The sequence below is a fragment of the Pithys albifrons genome, chromosome 15 (genome assembly GCF_047495875.1).
Source record: "Pithys albifrons albifrons isolate INPA30051 chromosome 15, PitAlb_v1, whole genome shotgun sequence".
Lineage (NCBI taxonomy): Eukaryota > Metazoa > Chordata > Aves > Passeriformes > Thamnophilidae > Pithys > Pithys albifrons.
This window is the reverse complement of record NC_092472.1, coordinates 1,260,012-1,276,831: the sequence shown is the minus strand read 5'-3', so window position 1 is coordinate 1,276,831 and position 16,820 is coordinate 1,260,012. Positions and strand designations below refer to the sequence as shown.

The following is a 16,820-nucleotide window of genomic DNA, read 5'->3' as shown; positions in this document are numbered from 1 at the left end:
CACCATCACCCCATGCCAGGACCTCTTCCATGTGAGAACAACCAGGGAGGAGGAGGAAGAGAGTGTTAACAAACAGGAGGAAGCAGAGAATAGCAATGAAGTTCATAGTGGGGAAACTACCCCAAACATATCCTGCTGCCCTTGCATAAAAGATAAATATACATTAAAAAAACACTACTCCAGGAGGAGAAAGAAGTGTGAACAGCAAAAATATGTGCATGTCTTTTAAATAATTTTTTTTAATTGTTGAGGCAGTAATACTTGGTTCATGGAACTGCAATATACAGAGAGGTGAAATAAATAGCTTATATATATATAATATATATAATATAGCTGGTTTTAAAATATTCCCTTATCATTGGTGTACTAGGTCATCTTGTAGTCACTTGAATGTATTTAGCAGCATTCTCCAGAACTGAGCACAATGCAGGATCACAGAGCCGTGACACCTTATGTCGTCAGGAAGATTACAGAAGATCCATGCGCCGAGAACTCCACAGAACTCCCTCAATGCAGCACAGACCATCTTGTCTCGTCTCGGGCCGGGGGGCAGCAGACAATAAATAGATTACTGCAAAACCGGCACTTGGCAGGGCAGGGTCTCAGAAACTTTGGGAATGAACTTGGGTTTTCTTTGGTTTTATTTATTTTTTTTTAATAATTACTTTTTTTTCTCCCTCTGGGGATATGCTTGAAAAGTTGTCCTTTCCAAAAAGCGAAATAAGCACCTGTGTGTCATCAACAGCAAGAAGTCAATTTAAATAGAGCAGTTCATTTTGTTTTTCAAGTCACAATAAATCCCGAACAGCTTTCCCCAGCATTTGCCATCTAGTCTTTTATTAATTTTTTTATTTTTATTTTTTTAAACACAATGTACAAAAATAGAGCTTCTTCCTTATTATTAATGTAAAAATATTCCTCTGGTGCAGTTTTTTTTTCTTTTTGTGGTTTCTTATTGTGACATTGTTTTTTGTCTATTTTTAACTGGGGTTGGTGGGTCGTATTCTCTTAGTCCTCTTGGTGACTGTTGTGTACTTGAAAGGTTTCTGTATCTCCACTTGCCCCTTTGGGTACCTCTTCATAAAATGTACATCTTGCTGGTTTTCCCGAGTCTTGGGCCCTTTCCGTGGCCTCCCTTTTTTGGTGAATCCAACATACCAGCCTGAATATTTTGCAGACATCAGTGCCGTGTAGTTGTTTTCTAGGACTTTTTCAATGAAAACACACTCCTTACTGGTGCCATCAGGCTGAAAAAGGAAAAAAAAAAAATTAATTACCCAAATGCAAGCTCAGTGACCAAAACCCAATTTGGCATAAATAAAATCATCATATCTGGACCTCTTTTTTGGTTCAAACATTATTAATAGCAGTCATAACAAGCATCAGCTGAAACAGAAAAGATTTTTTTTAAAGCATGAAAGCATGAGGTCATCATTTCTTTCTTTCAAAATGCTCTTATCCAAGGAGAGAAAGATTTTTCAAAGACAACAGTTAAATTTATCCAGTCCAGCTCCTTCACCTGCAAGGAAAGCAAGATATGTAGCTTTGCTTTTTTCCATTAGGGAAAGAGGATGAATTGAACTCATGCCAGGGAAACATCATACTTAATCAGAAAAAAACCCCCAGAATCTGCTATGGCCCAAACAACAGTGTTTCCCTTTCTACACTTACTTCTGGTGTGTTTTTGGAAATACCTTATGAGCTTGCACCCGTAACTATCCAAATCCCACGAAAATCATTACAAGTCTTAGTCTAACCCTTCACAGCACTTTGAAAACTCTCTCCCACGACATCCCATGGTGACACCAGGCAGATGGACCACACGTGGTGCTCCAGGGGTGAGCCAGAGGGGGGCCAGAAGCACTGAGGTCCCTGACCCCATGCAGCCCTTGGACCCTGGAGAGCCCTGAAGTCAGTGGTTATTTTGGAGACACTTTGCACACCCCAGGCATGGCTCTGACTTGCAGTCCTGAGCCACATAAGCAGGGGAAGGGGCTGTTTCCATGCTGGAACAGTGTCCAGATGGGATGGCATCCCACTGGTATCCTGATGTGCCTGTGGCTGGAGAATTGTGTGGCAGCACCATTCTCAGCCACCAGACCCACCCCAGCTCCACTGCCAGAGAGAAGGACATGTCAGTGCCTGATTTTACACCTCTTGTCTCCCAGGGTAGCTTTTTGTTCAGAAAAGGGTTTGATGTCTCATGGCATATGGGGCACAATCCTTCCCCTTTCCCAATCTTTCGAATTCAGATTTGAAAGCAGCCACCCAAAGCTCCAGGAACTGACTTAGGAAGCCACAACCCCTAAAGCACTTTCCTCCTCCCAGAGGGAGACAGGATTAGCACTGAGTTGGAGGCTTCTGAGCATCACTGCTGGTCCCCAACCACCCCACAACTCAGACTCCCTTCCCTATGGAGCCACTGGTTCAAGATTTTGGCAAACTGGGCTCAGCTCAGTTTGAAGATCAAGACTAACAGATCCAGAACTGGGCTTTGAATGCAGCAGGATGGATCTCTGCATTCAGGACTCTACTGGAGAAAATCACAGCATCACACAACAGCATCTTCAAGTCCTTCAGCACAGAGGAAATTCTTCACACTCATAACCTTCTGACAGAAAACATATTTTGTCCTTTAACTGCTGCATTACTGGTGTTGCATCTAGAATGTCACATGTTGTCATGTGCACCAGCACTTTGCTTTTTACATGAAAACATATTAGGGAATAGATACAGCAGAAGTGTGATATGGACCATCACACAGGACCTCATCTGCAAAGCCAAAGGAGTATTTCCATCATAGTATTAGCCCAATTCAGCTCCTCACTAGTCACAGAATTCCAAAATATGCTGAGTTGGAAGGGACACACACAAATCATCAAGTCCAACTCCTGGCCCTGCACAGGACCATCCAAAACAGTCACGCCATGTGCCTGAGAGGATCATCCAAATCCAATGAGTTTTTCAGCACTGTAAGCATACATATGCTACTATTAAACTGTCCCCACCTAAACAGTATCAGACCCTCTCAGTCTTTAACCATTTCCACTGTCCCACTCCGGGGGAGAAAGAGAAACCACAGCAGCATGACCAGCTCAGCCCCTGCGTGATGGCTGGTCCCAGGCTCTGCTCAGTGGCTCCTCTGGGCACAACAGAGGAGTTGAGCCCTGCATCCCTTCCCCAAGGACAGCTCAGTCTGCTCTTCAGCAGAAGCCTTCTGCACAATCACAGCACAATCACAGCAGAGTTTGGTGCAGTTTGTGGGAAGGGCAGGGGATTGTGGGACAGGGGGGAAACCCTCCAGGCCACACTGCTCAGGTTTCCCTGCACCCCTGAGCCCTAAATCACCATGCACAAGCTACAGACAGAGCTGCACGATGGGAGCCACCAGATACAGCAACCAGAATCACACAGGCAGCAACAGAGATTAAAACAGAGGATGACTGGCCATGGACAGCCCCCAGGACCAGCCATTCTTCCATCACCAAATGCCTTTAGCAGAGCTTAATTTCTGTCCATGCAACAACGTGATGTTTGCCCAGAAGTCAGTATTGCACCATCCTGCCCAAAGGGTTCCATTACCACGGTAGGTTACATTAAGAGGGCAAAGAAAATTCTGGCAATTTTTGCAACAAATATGTTAATCCAGGGCCTGTGCAGGGGCTCTGCCATAGGACCAGCAGTCTCCATCCCAGACAGGCACAAAGGTCCATTTTACCATCCACAACTGGAAGCTCACAAACACTTTAATGAATGGCAGAACTGGGCAAAGCTCAGTGGTTCCAGTTCCTGGGCGGGATCATTCTCCAAGTTCTGGGTTTGATCAAAGCCACATGAGTGGGAAAGGGGGAAATCAGTCAACACCACAGGGTTCCACCAGGTTTCAATGGGAAGCCATAAAACCAGCCCCAGGTTTCTCAGGGCTCAGCCCACTACAAACCCTTCCCCAATGAGTGGAGAATTTTTAAACAATACTGTGGCTGAGATTCAAATCCACCCAAACCCAGGTGCTGGTGAACCGACCGGATCCATATCACAGGGGGAGCAGGTAATTGGAAGGGCTGTTTCCCCCCATGCTTGTGGAAAGGGACTGGATTTGAGCCCTGACCTTGTTGCTAGGGGAGTTAAGGCTTTTTTCATGCAATTTGGGAGGTTTCCACTTGTACTGCAATGTCAATTTCTCATGGAAAATGAAGACTGGAATGAAAAGAAAATGTGTGTAGGAGGGGAAACTTATTCTATTAATAACAAAAAGGTATTTACTTATACCTTCAAATTTGCCAACAGAGCCTAAGACGGAGACAGGAGGTGGAGGAAAAACAAGGTGCAACTTCAGGCCAACCTCAGGGCTAATTTGAAGTAAACAAGGTTCATGAGATAAAATAACTTCGTTCTGGAAGAGGAAGAGCTAAATGGTTTGATAACGTGAAATTACAGTAATATTTACAAGTACTTTGAGATAAATCAGGATAAGGACCTTACTTCCCCAAACAGAGCATTCCTGTATGTGCTAAGACACGTCAGAAACAGACAAATGATTTTCAAAGAATTAAAAGATATTTTTACAGCATCTGTTATAATCCTCAATAGAAAAAATAATTTGCACATGTTACCTACACCATGAAGAGCTGGACCCAGAGCAATCTATTAGGGGAAAAATGAATTTATAAGGGTTTTCAATACTTTTTAAGCATCAGGTGCCCATCACTTAAAAGTTATTCATGTCCCTATTGAAGTCATAGAAAATCACTCCTTGGGTCTGTCAGCCATCCCCTCACTCCTCCAAAGAGAGGGGGGTGAAAGAGAAAAGAAAGACAGCTTTGGCCAAGCATCACTCCCTCCTTCAGCCACTGGCTCACCCTTCCCCAGGAGCTTCCAGTGCAAATGAGGGCTGCACCCTCTGACATCAGCTGGGAGCTGCTGCCAAGGCACATTTCATACATCCCGTGCTAGCAAGGAAGCCCCTTGCAGAGCACTCGTCCTTCAAAACATGGAGGTTTATGTTTTGAATCAATTCTTTACAATAAAGAACTTCTTGAGAGCCTCAGAGCCGTCTGGCCCAGTGCAATGGCCTGGCCACATGATGGAAGAGAACCCACACCCAGCCCCACATCCCCATGTCCTCAGAGGGCTTTGCAGCCCCAGGGTGCCCCATTGTGCCACACTGGCTGCTCCTGCTCCTTGCCCACCCCTATCCCACTGGCAGCAGCTCCAGCCACACTCCCTGCTCAGAGCAGAGGCACAACCCTGCTCCTGCAAAGGGCATAGGCTCTCTGCAAGTCAGCACCTCCTGGCACCTGTCACAAGCTACCACCAAACTGTCAATGTCGCTCCCAGGGGCTGCTGCCTGGCCATAGGGCAAAGCCACGCCACCACGGAGCTGACACTTTGCAGATCAGCTCTTTGCAGGGAAATAATTCAGAGCATGTTTAGTCTAAACACACCTCTAACACCCATGAGAAGATGTGGTATCTGTTAGCCAAATTTCTGATAACTGACTTATAAAATGTATGATCTAAATGTGATCTTCCACAGACGCCTCTGGGGCATCACCCAGGTCTGTGCAGAGGCAAGGAAAGCACAGCCTAAGCATCATGACACTTCCATCTCCTGAAATAACTGCTGGGGAGCAGTCCCAGGGGCAGTGAGCCCCTGCCCAGTGCCAAGGCAGCAGACCTGAGTGGTCCCAGTGTTTTTATTGAGCAGAGTTAGAGCAGCAGCAGCTACCCAAGGCTCACCCTCCAGTAAACGGTATCTCAAGTCTTTCCACACCACTGACCAACTCCATCCCATGTGCAGCAGCAGCAGCACAGTTGAAGGAACCACACTGGAGCCAGAGGCTTTCAGAGCATCCCGAGCTTACCAAGGAGCGGTCCCCGATTGTTTGTGCAGAGCATTTGGCGACAGGATCTCCAGTCTTAAACGTGAAACATGTTGAACTGACACTAAAGCAGAATTAAGTGCCAAAGCATTTGCTGCTTCTACAATTACACTCCAGAGCGCTTTGGTGCTCCTGCTCTCCTTTTTATGACCCAACTTGGTCTTACTGTAGTTTGGTTTTCCCGTTTTAAGTTCTCCAAATGGAAAGGATCAAAGAGCTCTTTGTTGTCGTAGCAGGAGCACTCCTCAGAGCACGGCATTCCTGCCACGAACAGCTTGCTGCTCAGGGGGAATTCGCAGCAGCCTCTGTGCCACCAGCCTGAGCCAAAGCATTAGCAGGTGCAGCAGCCGCCTCCGCCTTCCCCCATTAGCCTGCCACACTAAGCCACCTGAGCAGCTTTTTATGGGAAAGGGGGGCCAGGGCAGGTTTTCTCATTTATGCTTCACAAATCTGGCTCAGTGGGCACCGGCAAATCCAAACTTCACTCGGCTTTTACAGCAACAATAAGCTCATGCAAGCGGCTCGAGTAACACCATGGCGCGGGCAGAGATGCCTCCGAGACTGAAAGGTTTCTCTTTTTGCAAAATCAGGGCACAAATTAAGCCCTCAGAGTGATGCTGTGCTAAGCTGTTGTTAGCTAAGCTTATGTTAAAACACTTTCCACTCCACAAACACTGCTGCAATTAGGAGCAATCTGGGTAGGGGACTGAAGGCACTGGTGATGTGCTGCAAGTGGTAACAAACATCAAACCCCACGAAACAGTCTGTGACAACCCAGGAATGCCAGCTTGGCACAGGGCACAGCCAGACTCAACTCTCAAGTGAGAGGGGGATGACTGCCTGTCTAATTATCACCTTTCTGCCATCTCAGCCCCCAGGCTCGGGAACTGTCAAAATGTCGTGATACCAGCCCAGCACATGAGGGAGAGCATCTATCTCTGCAAGGTAAGCAACTCCCTCCTAAAAATCCTGCAGGAGGGAAAGTTACCACTCAAGCAAAACGTCTCCAAGAGGTGCACACACCAAGGCTTTATCAAGGAAAACCCTCAAAAGCAGGCCTTTCCTGCATCCATCCTTCCCTCCCCCCTCACAGACAGACAGACAGACAGACAGAGGGGGTTCCCAAGCAGTGGCACCCCACTGTGCTGGATTTCATGACACCCCAGCTGCAAGGTACACCCACTGAGCTCAGCAAGAGTTCAAAAAGCTGCTGAAAATTCCTCAAAAGCTGGCACTGTTAGGTTCACAAAGTGCACTATACAAAAGAAAACCCACCCTGTATTTCCAACATTTTATAGCAGTGACAGCAGGGCAGGCTTGGGTTTTCAGGAGAAACATGGCTCAGCAGTCCCAGTGAGACACTCCTGAAGCATCCCCAGTTGAGGAGCAAGGGCTGGGGCCCCCAGAATCATTGACAACCCCCCTATAAGCTCCAGAGCAGTTTACCCAGCTGTGGTTTTGCACAAGCTCAGCTCAAAGTCAGACAGGCAATGCTCAGTCTCCTCCAGACTCACTCCACATGGCTTGGAAAATCCCAAGTGGAAGAAGGCAACACAGGAGCTGTGTTAATGCCACAGCTTTTAGCACTGCCCCCTCTCTCCCTTCATACACAAATGCCTTTTACAGGCAGGTCAGAAAATGATGCCAAGGTGGGTACAGCAGCTGCCAGAGCCATCAGTGCTGTAGGAGTCAGAACCTCCTGGCCACACAAGAGGTCTGAGTGCTCAGTCACCCCCAAGCACTTTATGGGCATTATAAGGACAGGTCCATCACCAGCATCCTGATGTTCAGTATCCTGGATTTATGACAAGGCATCGTGACCACAGAGACACCTCTTGATCCAAATGCACATTCCTGCTCCTAGAGCAGGCTGTAAATCAGGGAAGCCACATCCATAACTGCCAAGAGTCACTCAGCTTCATGTGTGTTTCCTCCAGCTCTCTGCCCTCTGAACCTGCACAATCCTCCGAGGAAAATACTTAGGAGTCATGATGGGCAGTTCAATAAAAGTGTCTGCCAGCAGAGTGGAGAGGTTAATTATGTATATAGGACATCTAAGTGCATTCACGAGGCAGGAGAAGGAACACAAAGCCCATGTGGAGGAGACTTTATGACGAGAAGGCACCTCTCCATCCAGAGCCCCATTCCACAGCAGCAGTGCCCAGGTTTGCTGGGCACACCCCATCTCTCCTGAAAGCAGGTGAAAATGGGAACAATCTTGCATGCAGGGGGCAGGACATCCAGGCTTGACAGAGCCCTGTCCCTGTCTGCCAGACACAAGCTGCAGGAACCAAGGAAGGAAGAGAACAGTTTAAAATTTTTCTTTCCTTCTGCCTTTCATTCCAAAATTTCACTTTTATAACTAAGTTCAGTAACCCTCACTTTGCCCTAGAAGAGAATTCTGTCACAGGATAAACATGAGGATACAGAGATCAAAGTCACTGTAGGGATGAACCAAGTGTTATGGGTTTGGCCAGATGGGCCTAAATTTAGGTATTGAAAGTTCAGCTAGGCCTGAAATTGTCAGCTGACTTGAGCTGGGCTGAGCTAGTTAACAGCTGACTTCTTCTAGCCAACAATATTGTATTCCATACCACATTGTATCATCTCAAAAGGGGTAAGAGCTGGTGTGTGGGTGTGGCTTGGTCAGGTGCTTCCCAGCTGTGATCCCAGCAAGACACTCTGCTGTCCCAGGAGGGATGGGGAGGCCCAAGCCCGGAGCAGCAGCTTAACATCATGTTATCTTAGGGAAGAAAAATGTTTGTTCTTAGCTTTTCTCTCTGCTTAAGTCTGTCTCTGAAATATTGACTTCTCTAGAATGATTTGTAGTTAAAATGGTAGAATTTGTGTTTACTGGGAAGTGGGAAATTATTTCTTTTTATACATAACTTGTGTGTGTGTTATATTGTGGTTTTCTTTTAGTTTTCTCTTTTCTGTATAAATACATGTAGTTAGTTTCAGCATAAACCTGGTTTTGAGGGTTTTTTTTTCCTCTCCCTCTTCTTTTCCCCTTAGCTGGTTGGGGGTAGGAGGAACCCTTTTCACTCTGTCCTGGACAGTTGGTGTTTTCATAGAATCATAGACTCGATTGGGTTGGAAAAGACCTCCAAGATCATCGAGTCCAACCCTTGGTCCAACTCCAGTCCCTTTACCAGATCATGGCACTCAGTGCCACGGCCAATCTCAGTTTAAAAATCTCTAGGGATGGTGAATCCACCCCCTCTCTGGGCAGCCCATTCCAATGCCTGAGCACTCTCTCTGTAAAGAATTTTTTTCTGATATCCAACTTAAATTTCCCCTGGTAGAGCTTGAGCCCATCGTGCCCCCTTGTCCTATTGCTGAGTGCCTGGGAGAAGAGACCAACCCCCACCTGGCCAGAACTTCCCTTCAGGGAGTTCCAGACAGTGCTGAGGTCACCTCTGAGCTTCCTCTTCTCCAGGCTAAACAACCCCAGCTCCCTCAGCCTCTCCTCATAGGGCTTGTGCTCCAGTCCCTTCTCCAGCCTCGTTGCTCTTCTCTGGACTCACTCCAGCCCCTCAATCTCTTTACTGAACTGAGGGGCCCAGAACTGAACACAACACTCAAGGTGTAGCCTCACCAATGCAGAGTACAGGGAAAGGGTCACTGCCCTGGTCCTGCTGGCCATGCTATTTTTGATACAGGCCAGGATCCCATTGGCCTTCTTGGCCACCTGGGCACAGTGTTGGCTCATGTTGAGCTTCCTGTCAATTAGTACTCCAAGGTCCTTTTCTGCCTGGCTGCTCTCCAGCCACTCTGTGCCCAGCCTGGAGCGCTGCAGGGGGTTGTTGTGGCCATAGTGCAGGACCCGGCACTTGGCCTTATTGAACTTCATCCCATTGGAATCAGCCCATCTCTCCAGTCTATCCAGATCCCTCTGCAGAGCCCTCCTGCCTTCCAGCAGGTCGACACTCCCTCCCAACTTGGTGTCATCAGCAAATTGCTGATGATGGACTCAATTCCCTCATCTAAATCATCAATAAAGATGTTAAACAGGACTGGACCTAACACAGACCCCTGGGGAACACCACTGGTGACCAGCTGGATGCAGCTCCATTCACCAGCACTCTCTGGGCCCGGCCCTCCAGCCAGCTCCTAACCCAGGAGAGGGTACACTTGTCCAAGCCATGGGCTACCAGCTTTTCCAGGAGTATATTATGGGAGACAGTGTCAAAGGCCTTGCTGAAGTCCAGATAGACACATCCACAGCCTTCCCCTCATCCACCAGGTGGGTCACCTGATCGTAAAAAGAGATCAGGTTGGTCAGACAGGACCTGCCCCTCCTAAACCCCTGCTGGCTGGATCTAATCCCTTGTCCACCCTGAAGGTGCTGTGTGATTGCACTCAGGATGATCTGCTCCATAACCCTGCCGGGCACTGAGGTCAGGCTGACAGGCCTGTAGTTGCCAGGGTCCTGCTTGCAGCCCTTTTTGTGGATTGGGCTGACATTGGCCAACCTCCAATCATCTGGGACCTCCCCAGAGAGCCAGGACTGTTGGAAGATGATGGAGAGCAGCTTGGCAAGCTCTTCTGCCAGCTCCCTCATCACCCTGGGATGGATCCCGTCTGGTCCCATAGACTTTTTAGGATCCAGCTGGCTCAGTAAGTCGGTAACTATTTCCTCCTGGAATACAGGAGGACTATTCAGCTCCCTCTCCCTGTCCACCAGCTCCAGAGGCCACTTGTCTTGAGGGCCACCTGTCTTACTGTGAAAACTGAGGCACAGTAGGTGTTAAGTACCTCAGCCTTCTCCTCATCTTTGTTAACTGCATTTCCCTCCAAGTCCAACAGAGAATGGAGGTTTTCCTTGCCCCTCCTTTTGTTATTAATGTATTTATAAAAGGACTTTTTGTTATCCCTAACTGAAATAGCCAAATTTACTTCAAATTCCACTTTTCTTTCCCTAATTTTTTTCCTGCATGACCCAGCTCTATCTGTAAATTCTTCATAAGTAGCCAGCCCTTTTTTCCATAGTCTGTAAACTTTCTTTTTATCCCTGATTTCTTTCAGAATCTCCCTATTTAACCAAGCTGGCCATTCTTCCCCTCCGGCTGGCCTTTGAGCACACTGGGACAGCCTGTTGCTGTGCACTCAAAATTTCCTTCTTAAAACATGTCCATCCCTCCTGGACCCCCTTGCCTTTAAGGGTTGTTTCCCAGGGTATGCTCTGAATCAGTTTTTTGAATAGGCCAAAATCTGCTCTCTGGAAGTCCAAAGTAGAGGTTTTAATGGTGGCTCTCCTTACATCCCTGAGGACTGAAAATTCTATTATTTCATGGTCACTGTGCCCCAGGCGGCCTCCAACCACTACATCATCCACCAGCCCCTCTCTGTTGGTAAACAGTAGGTCTAGCAGGGCCTTACCCCTGGGAGGCTCATTTACCAGTTGATGAAGGAAATTGTCATCTATACACTCCAGGAACTAACTTGACTGCCTCTTATCTGCAGTATGAAGCTCCCAGCAGATATCTGGCAGGTTAAAGTCACCCACAAGAACAAGGGCTGGAGATTTTGAGACATCTGCCAGCTGCTTGTAGAACAATTCATCTCCTTCACCATCCTGGTTGGGTGGTGTGTAACAGACACCCACAAGAGTGTCAGCCTTGTTAGCCTTCCCCCTGATTCTGGCCCACAGGCACTCAACCTTGTCACTGCTGACCTCAACTTCAACAGAGTCAAGAGACTCTCTAACATATAAAGCCACCCCTCCACCTCTCCTTCCCTGCCTGTCCTTTCTGAAGAGCTTGTAGCCTCCCATAGCAGCACTCCAGTCATGTGAGTCATCCCACCATGTTTCTGTGACAGCAACTATGTCATAGTTTTCCTGCTGCACTGTGGCTTCCAGCTCCTCTTGTTTGTTTCCCATACTGTGTGCATTGGTGCACATGCACTTCAGCTGGGCCATTGATTTCATTCTCAACTCGGGCTCTACGCCCTTAGGCCTATCTCTGGAGAGCCCAGTTGCCGTCCCTTCTCCCTTCAAACCTAGTTTAAAGCCCTCCTAACCAACCCTGCCAACTTATGGGCTACAGTTCTTTTACCTTTCCTAGATAGATGAAGCCCATCTGGTTTGAGTAGATGAGGCAACACGGAGTTTGCCCCATGATCAAAAACCCCAAAATTTTGACAATAGCACCATCCCCTAAGCCACCTATTGGTAAGCTGGGCTTTCCTAAACCTCTCCTCATTCATCCCAGCTAGCACAGGAACTGAGGCAATTACTACCTGTGCTCCTGTCCCATGAAGTGATCGGGTCAGTGCCTTGAAATCTTTTTTAATTACTCTGGTACTCCTTTTATTAATTTCATCACTTCCAACCTGGACAACCAACAGCGGGTAATAGTCTGAGGGTTGGGTAAGCTTAGGAAGTCTTTTGGTAATATCCCTCACCCTGGCCCTGGGAAGGCAGCAAACTTCCCTGTGGGACGGGTCTGGCCGACATAGAGGGCCCTCAGTTTCCCTCAGAAGGGAGTCACCGATTACAACAACCCTTCTCTTTTTCCTCTTACCTGTAGTTGTAACCTGTCCGGTAGACTGGGGGTAACCAGAAGACCTTGTAGACAGATCTTCCTCCTGACTGTCCTCCCACAGACTGTCCGAGTCCAGGGCCATACACCTGTTTTTTAAGGGCACCCTGGCAGGTGAAAGGGGTCGAGAGGGGGTGTTTTTGCCTCTACGACCAGGCACCTGTTTCCATTCGTCCCCATCCCTATGGTCTGTTCTGTCTGCCTGATGGCAGGAGGGGCTGGGCTTCACCACCTCCTGCTGGGCTTCCTTAGGAGTCCAAAGGGTGTGACTCCACCAGTCAATTTCCCTTTCACTCTCCCTTATGTTTCTGAGCCTTTCCACCTCTTCCTTTAGCTCTGCCACCAGACACAGCAAATCGTTCACCTGCTCACATCGTATGCAGGTGCTTCTCACACTGTCCTCTGGTAGTAGGTCCAGGCTCAAACACTCTATGCAGCCAGAGGCCTGAGTGGCTGCATCCTTTTTAGAGGGTTCTGTCTGTATTGACACCCCTCTACTCCTAACAGGAGCAACAGCTTTCATTTTTTTGGGAGGCATGACTGCCTTGAGCTGTGGGGAAAGGTAGAAAAGAGAAACAAACAAACAAACAAATGAAAAAAAAAAGGCCACAGAAATACCTAGGCTTATACCCTGCCTGTTCGCCCTGCCTGTGCGAACTGCCGTGCTACGCCCTCACTGACGTGCCATGCCCCTGTTTGCCCGCCCCTGTTTGCCCGCCCCTGTTTGCCCGCCCCTGTTTGCCCGCCCCTGGTCGCCACGCTCCAGGTCGCTTGCGCTCCCCAGAGATGTTTTTAAAGCCTTCTCACTCTCCTGTTAACGAGCAAGCCACACCTCCAACTCCCCTCTGAGTCGCCTGCTGATAGCTGAAGGAGCAGCAAACAAAGCCTGCCAACTCAACCCAAGACAGATAAATGGTGCATTGGCCGGGAAACGAAGGACACTAGCAAGTGTCCCAGAAGGTTGGCAGGGTTCCTGGGAGCATTGTTATAGAAACATTCTTTGATTTCTGCTTTGTTATAGTATGTATGTATGGCCAAACTTCGCGACTGAAGATTTGGGAAGGGCTGTCCCCACGTGGGTGGGCCCTTCCAGCCTGCGCAGTGGATTTTAGGTGAGGCTCAGCGTGTGCAGAACTGACCCCACCGTTTAAGTCCTGAGGTTCATCTGCCGCGGCCAAGCGAGCTTGGACAGTGCCAGTGAAGTCCTCAGGACTAGAACCTACAGCACCCGGCATTTCCCAGGAGGTCTCCCATCCAAGGACTAATCTGGGGCTGACCCTGCTGAGCTTCCGAGATCTGACAGGATCGGATGTCAGGGAGGCATTTAACTGCCCGGTGCTTTGTTATGGTGCATCTAGAACAAATAAGATAAAAATGTCCTCTTGCTGCTGGATACTCGTTTTATTCCTGTTACTGACTGTTTCTGTGAGTTCAGACAGCTCAACTCGTACCTGCTGTGAATGCAGCCACTGCAAGGAGAAGCCTTACAGCCAAAGCAAGCTGTCTTTCTCTCCTGCCTCACCTCAACAGAGAGCAAACCCCAAGCGTGAGTCACATGGTGAACTGTCGTCCTTCCTGTGGGACCAGGGGAAAAGCATGAGGAGGTGGGACAGTGCATCTACTTCTGTGCTTGAAGTCCAGGTATGGAAATCAAAACGTAAGAAAGCCGGTAAAAAAGCTGTCCACATGTTGGAGCAGAGATCCCAGAACAGAACCAAGAACAGCAATTAAGCTGCCCTGCCTCCAGCTCAGAGGAGGAGGAGAACAACCAAGTCTACTGGACATTGCTGAACCAGAAAACTAGACAAGACTGTACCTCTACACTGACTTGCAGATGACAGCCAGTGCCCCTCTGAGGGTGGCTGGACCAATAAAAGAAGATTAATTGAAGCATAAAGAGGCCCATGTGGGCTGTTGGTGTGTGGCTGAGGTTACACCAGGACATGCCTCCTAACCTGCTCCTTCTGTCAGAACCACATTTCCTGTCAACAGTGCAGCAGGGTGCCCATATCCAGAATTAGGGCAAACTGGGTTGGCTTCACCTGGAAAGATGCACATTTGGTTGACAGACATTCCTAAATGCATCTCAGAGACCTGCAAATAATTACTATTAATGATGAGAAACATCAGCTACATTTTAAATGAACTTTATTAAACCAAAAGAAAATTTAGAAAAACTTAAAAAGTCAAAACTGCTGGTTTCCTGCAGTTGGGAACTACTGTGCTTCAGGAGATCTGAAACCACAGGCAGGTTTCAGATGTGACATCTTAGCAGGTCTGTGACATCTACCATTACCTGCTCCTCCATGGTCCAGTTACATGTATGCTGGGAGGGGCTATTTCTGATAAGAGCTGGGAAGGCATTTTGACCCATCTGTACAAAGCCCAGCCTGCTGGTTGAGGGCTTTGCTGGGGTTTGCTGTTGTCTCTTTTCCAGCAATCATTTCCAGCCTCCAAAGACCAGTCCTGAACTTTCTATGAAAGCCATCTAAGACCAGCAGAATATTTCATGTAGGCTTGAATTCAATATGCAGTTGTAGCAAGGTGGGAACAGCCTCTTCTCCCAGGTAACAAGCAACAGGACAAGGGGAAATGGCCTCAACTTGTGCCAGGGGAGGTTCAGGTTGATCATCAAAAGGAATTTGTTAAACATTGGAAGGGGCTGCCCAGGGAGGTTTGGAGTGTCCAACCCTGGAGATGTCCAAGGAAGGACTGGCCGTGGCACTCAGTGCTCTGGGCTGGGGGACAAGGTGAGCATCAGGCACAGGGTGGACTCCATGGGCTGGGAGGGCTTTTCCAACTGTAATGATTCTGTGAAATAGGGAGTTATGCCACTAGTGGAATTGGTTTTTTTAAATTGTTTAGAACATCAAGTCTAGATCATGAGTGGAGCAGGGTAATGGTACTAAAAGGGTTGCTGGCCCCATAGCAGGCCCTGGATCAATCACAGGTTTATTCACATTAAACAAACATGCACACTGATTTTTTTAAGTTATCATTTGAAATGAATGCAACCTCATCCAGTCAACGTTCCAGCAGGGAACCAGCAGGGAATTTAGAACCAAGAAAGGGCATTGATTTTCTGCAGGATGGCACTAGTTCTCTTCATGTCAGGTTATATTACTAAGAAAAGACACAAATGAATGATCAAATCTAGTGCCATCCACAAAAACTGATCATCCAGAATTGTTTCAGCCTGTGAATGATCAACTTCCATCTGTATATAACAAATGCAAGGCTTTAACTTGTTCTCCCTTAGGAAAGCTTAGTTATCTTCCAGTACCCAAAAGACAGTGTAAGAAAATCTCGAGAACAAAAATGTATTTGAGCAAGAGCTACTTTTCTTGGACCTTAAAAACAGTTTTGTATCAGCCATGTCAAATGGACTATATTTTGCTACTGTTGGAGAACAGGTTTTATTCTCCACTTCAAAATTAGCCTCTATTTTCTCACTTCCTCTCCAAAACCAAACTATGAGCCAAGTAGAAACAGTCCCTGAAGAGCAGGAGCCACCTGAACGTGATCTTAGCTGCATCCACTTGAGGAAGATAAGGTTGCCCTGCTTTGCTCCTTCTTCCAAGTTAAATCCTCAGTGCATTTGCTAAGTACCACATAGAAGATACATCACCCTCAGCTTAGAGATGCTCAAGACCAACAAAAATTATTGCTTGGGAGATGAGATACTCTGAGGAAAGCAATTAAATTCAACTTGATACTTGTCAGCACAAGATGCACACAGCAGCACATTCTCTCCACCCAAAGAGGGTAAGGCATGACTAGGGCTCAGGGGTTCCCATTGGTAATTTCAATTAACATTTAAGAACTGAAATAATCCAACATGACACACAGCTACACCCATCAAGAAGCACAGGGGATGGGATGTTAGCAGCTTTATGGTGACACTTGCTCCCTGAACACAGAAAGGATTAAATTAAATTACCCTGCAGCTTTCAAGAAGATGGTATTTCTTCACGGGAAGAGGATACAGAACTTCCAGCCATGGTATAAGGAAAACATTTGGAGATCAAGCTTATAAGCTTGGTCTGCAAAGTGAACCTTGACTTCACAAAGCTCAGTGTGACAGAGAACATGGGTTTCTCAGGAACATCCAAAGACATGACATTTCCTAAAGAGGAATCGCAAGATATCTGTAAACCTGTTACACAGCTCTCTGATGACCAGACACAGCCTGGGCCAGCACTCACATACTCAGCAGAGCAGCTGTGAGTCTCTGGCATGAAAATAATATAATGAAGAATTTATATATATTTTTTTTAAAGGGACCTTTTGCTTTATTTCAGACCAAACACTTAAAGTATTATGGTTGTGCTAAGAAGTTCAACTGGAAAAGTTCATATATGGCGAAAACACGACTAAGAGGACCTTTGGCCATG

At 47.4% G+C, this 16,820-nt stretch overlaps 1 protein-coding gene across 1 annotated transcript in view; it reads right to left on the bottom strand.

The window, feature by feature from the left end:
• Positions 1-255: 255 nt before the first annotated feature.
• Positions 256-16,820, bottom strand: part of FGF18 (fibroblast growth factor 18) — an 80,775-nt gene continuing 64,210 nt past the window's right edge. Inside the window, exon 5 of the mRNA XM_071570181.1 lies at positions 256-1,247. Within this exon, the coding sequence (XP_071426282.1) occupies positions 981-1,247 (267 nt within the window). The 3' untranslated portion in view covers positions 256-980. The remainder of the gene's footprint in view (positions 1,248-16,820) is intronic.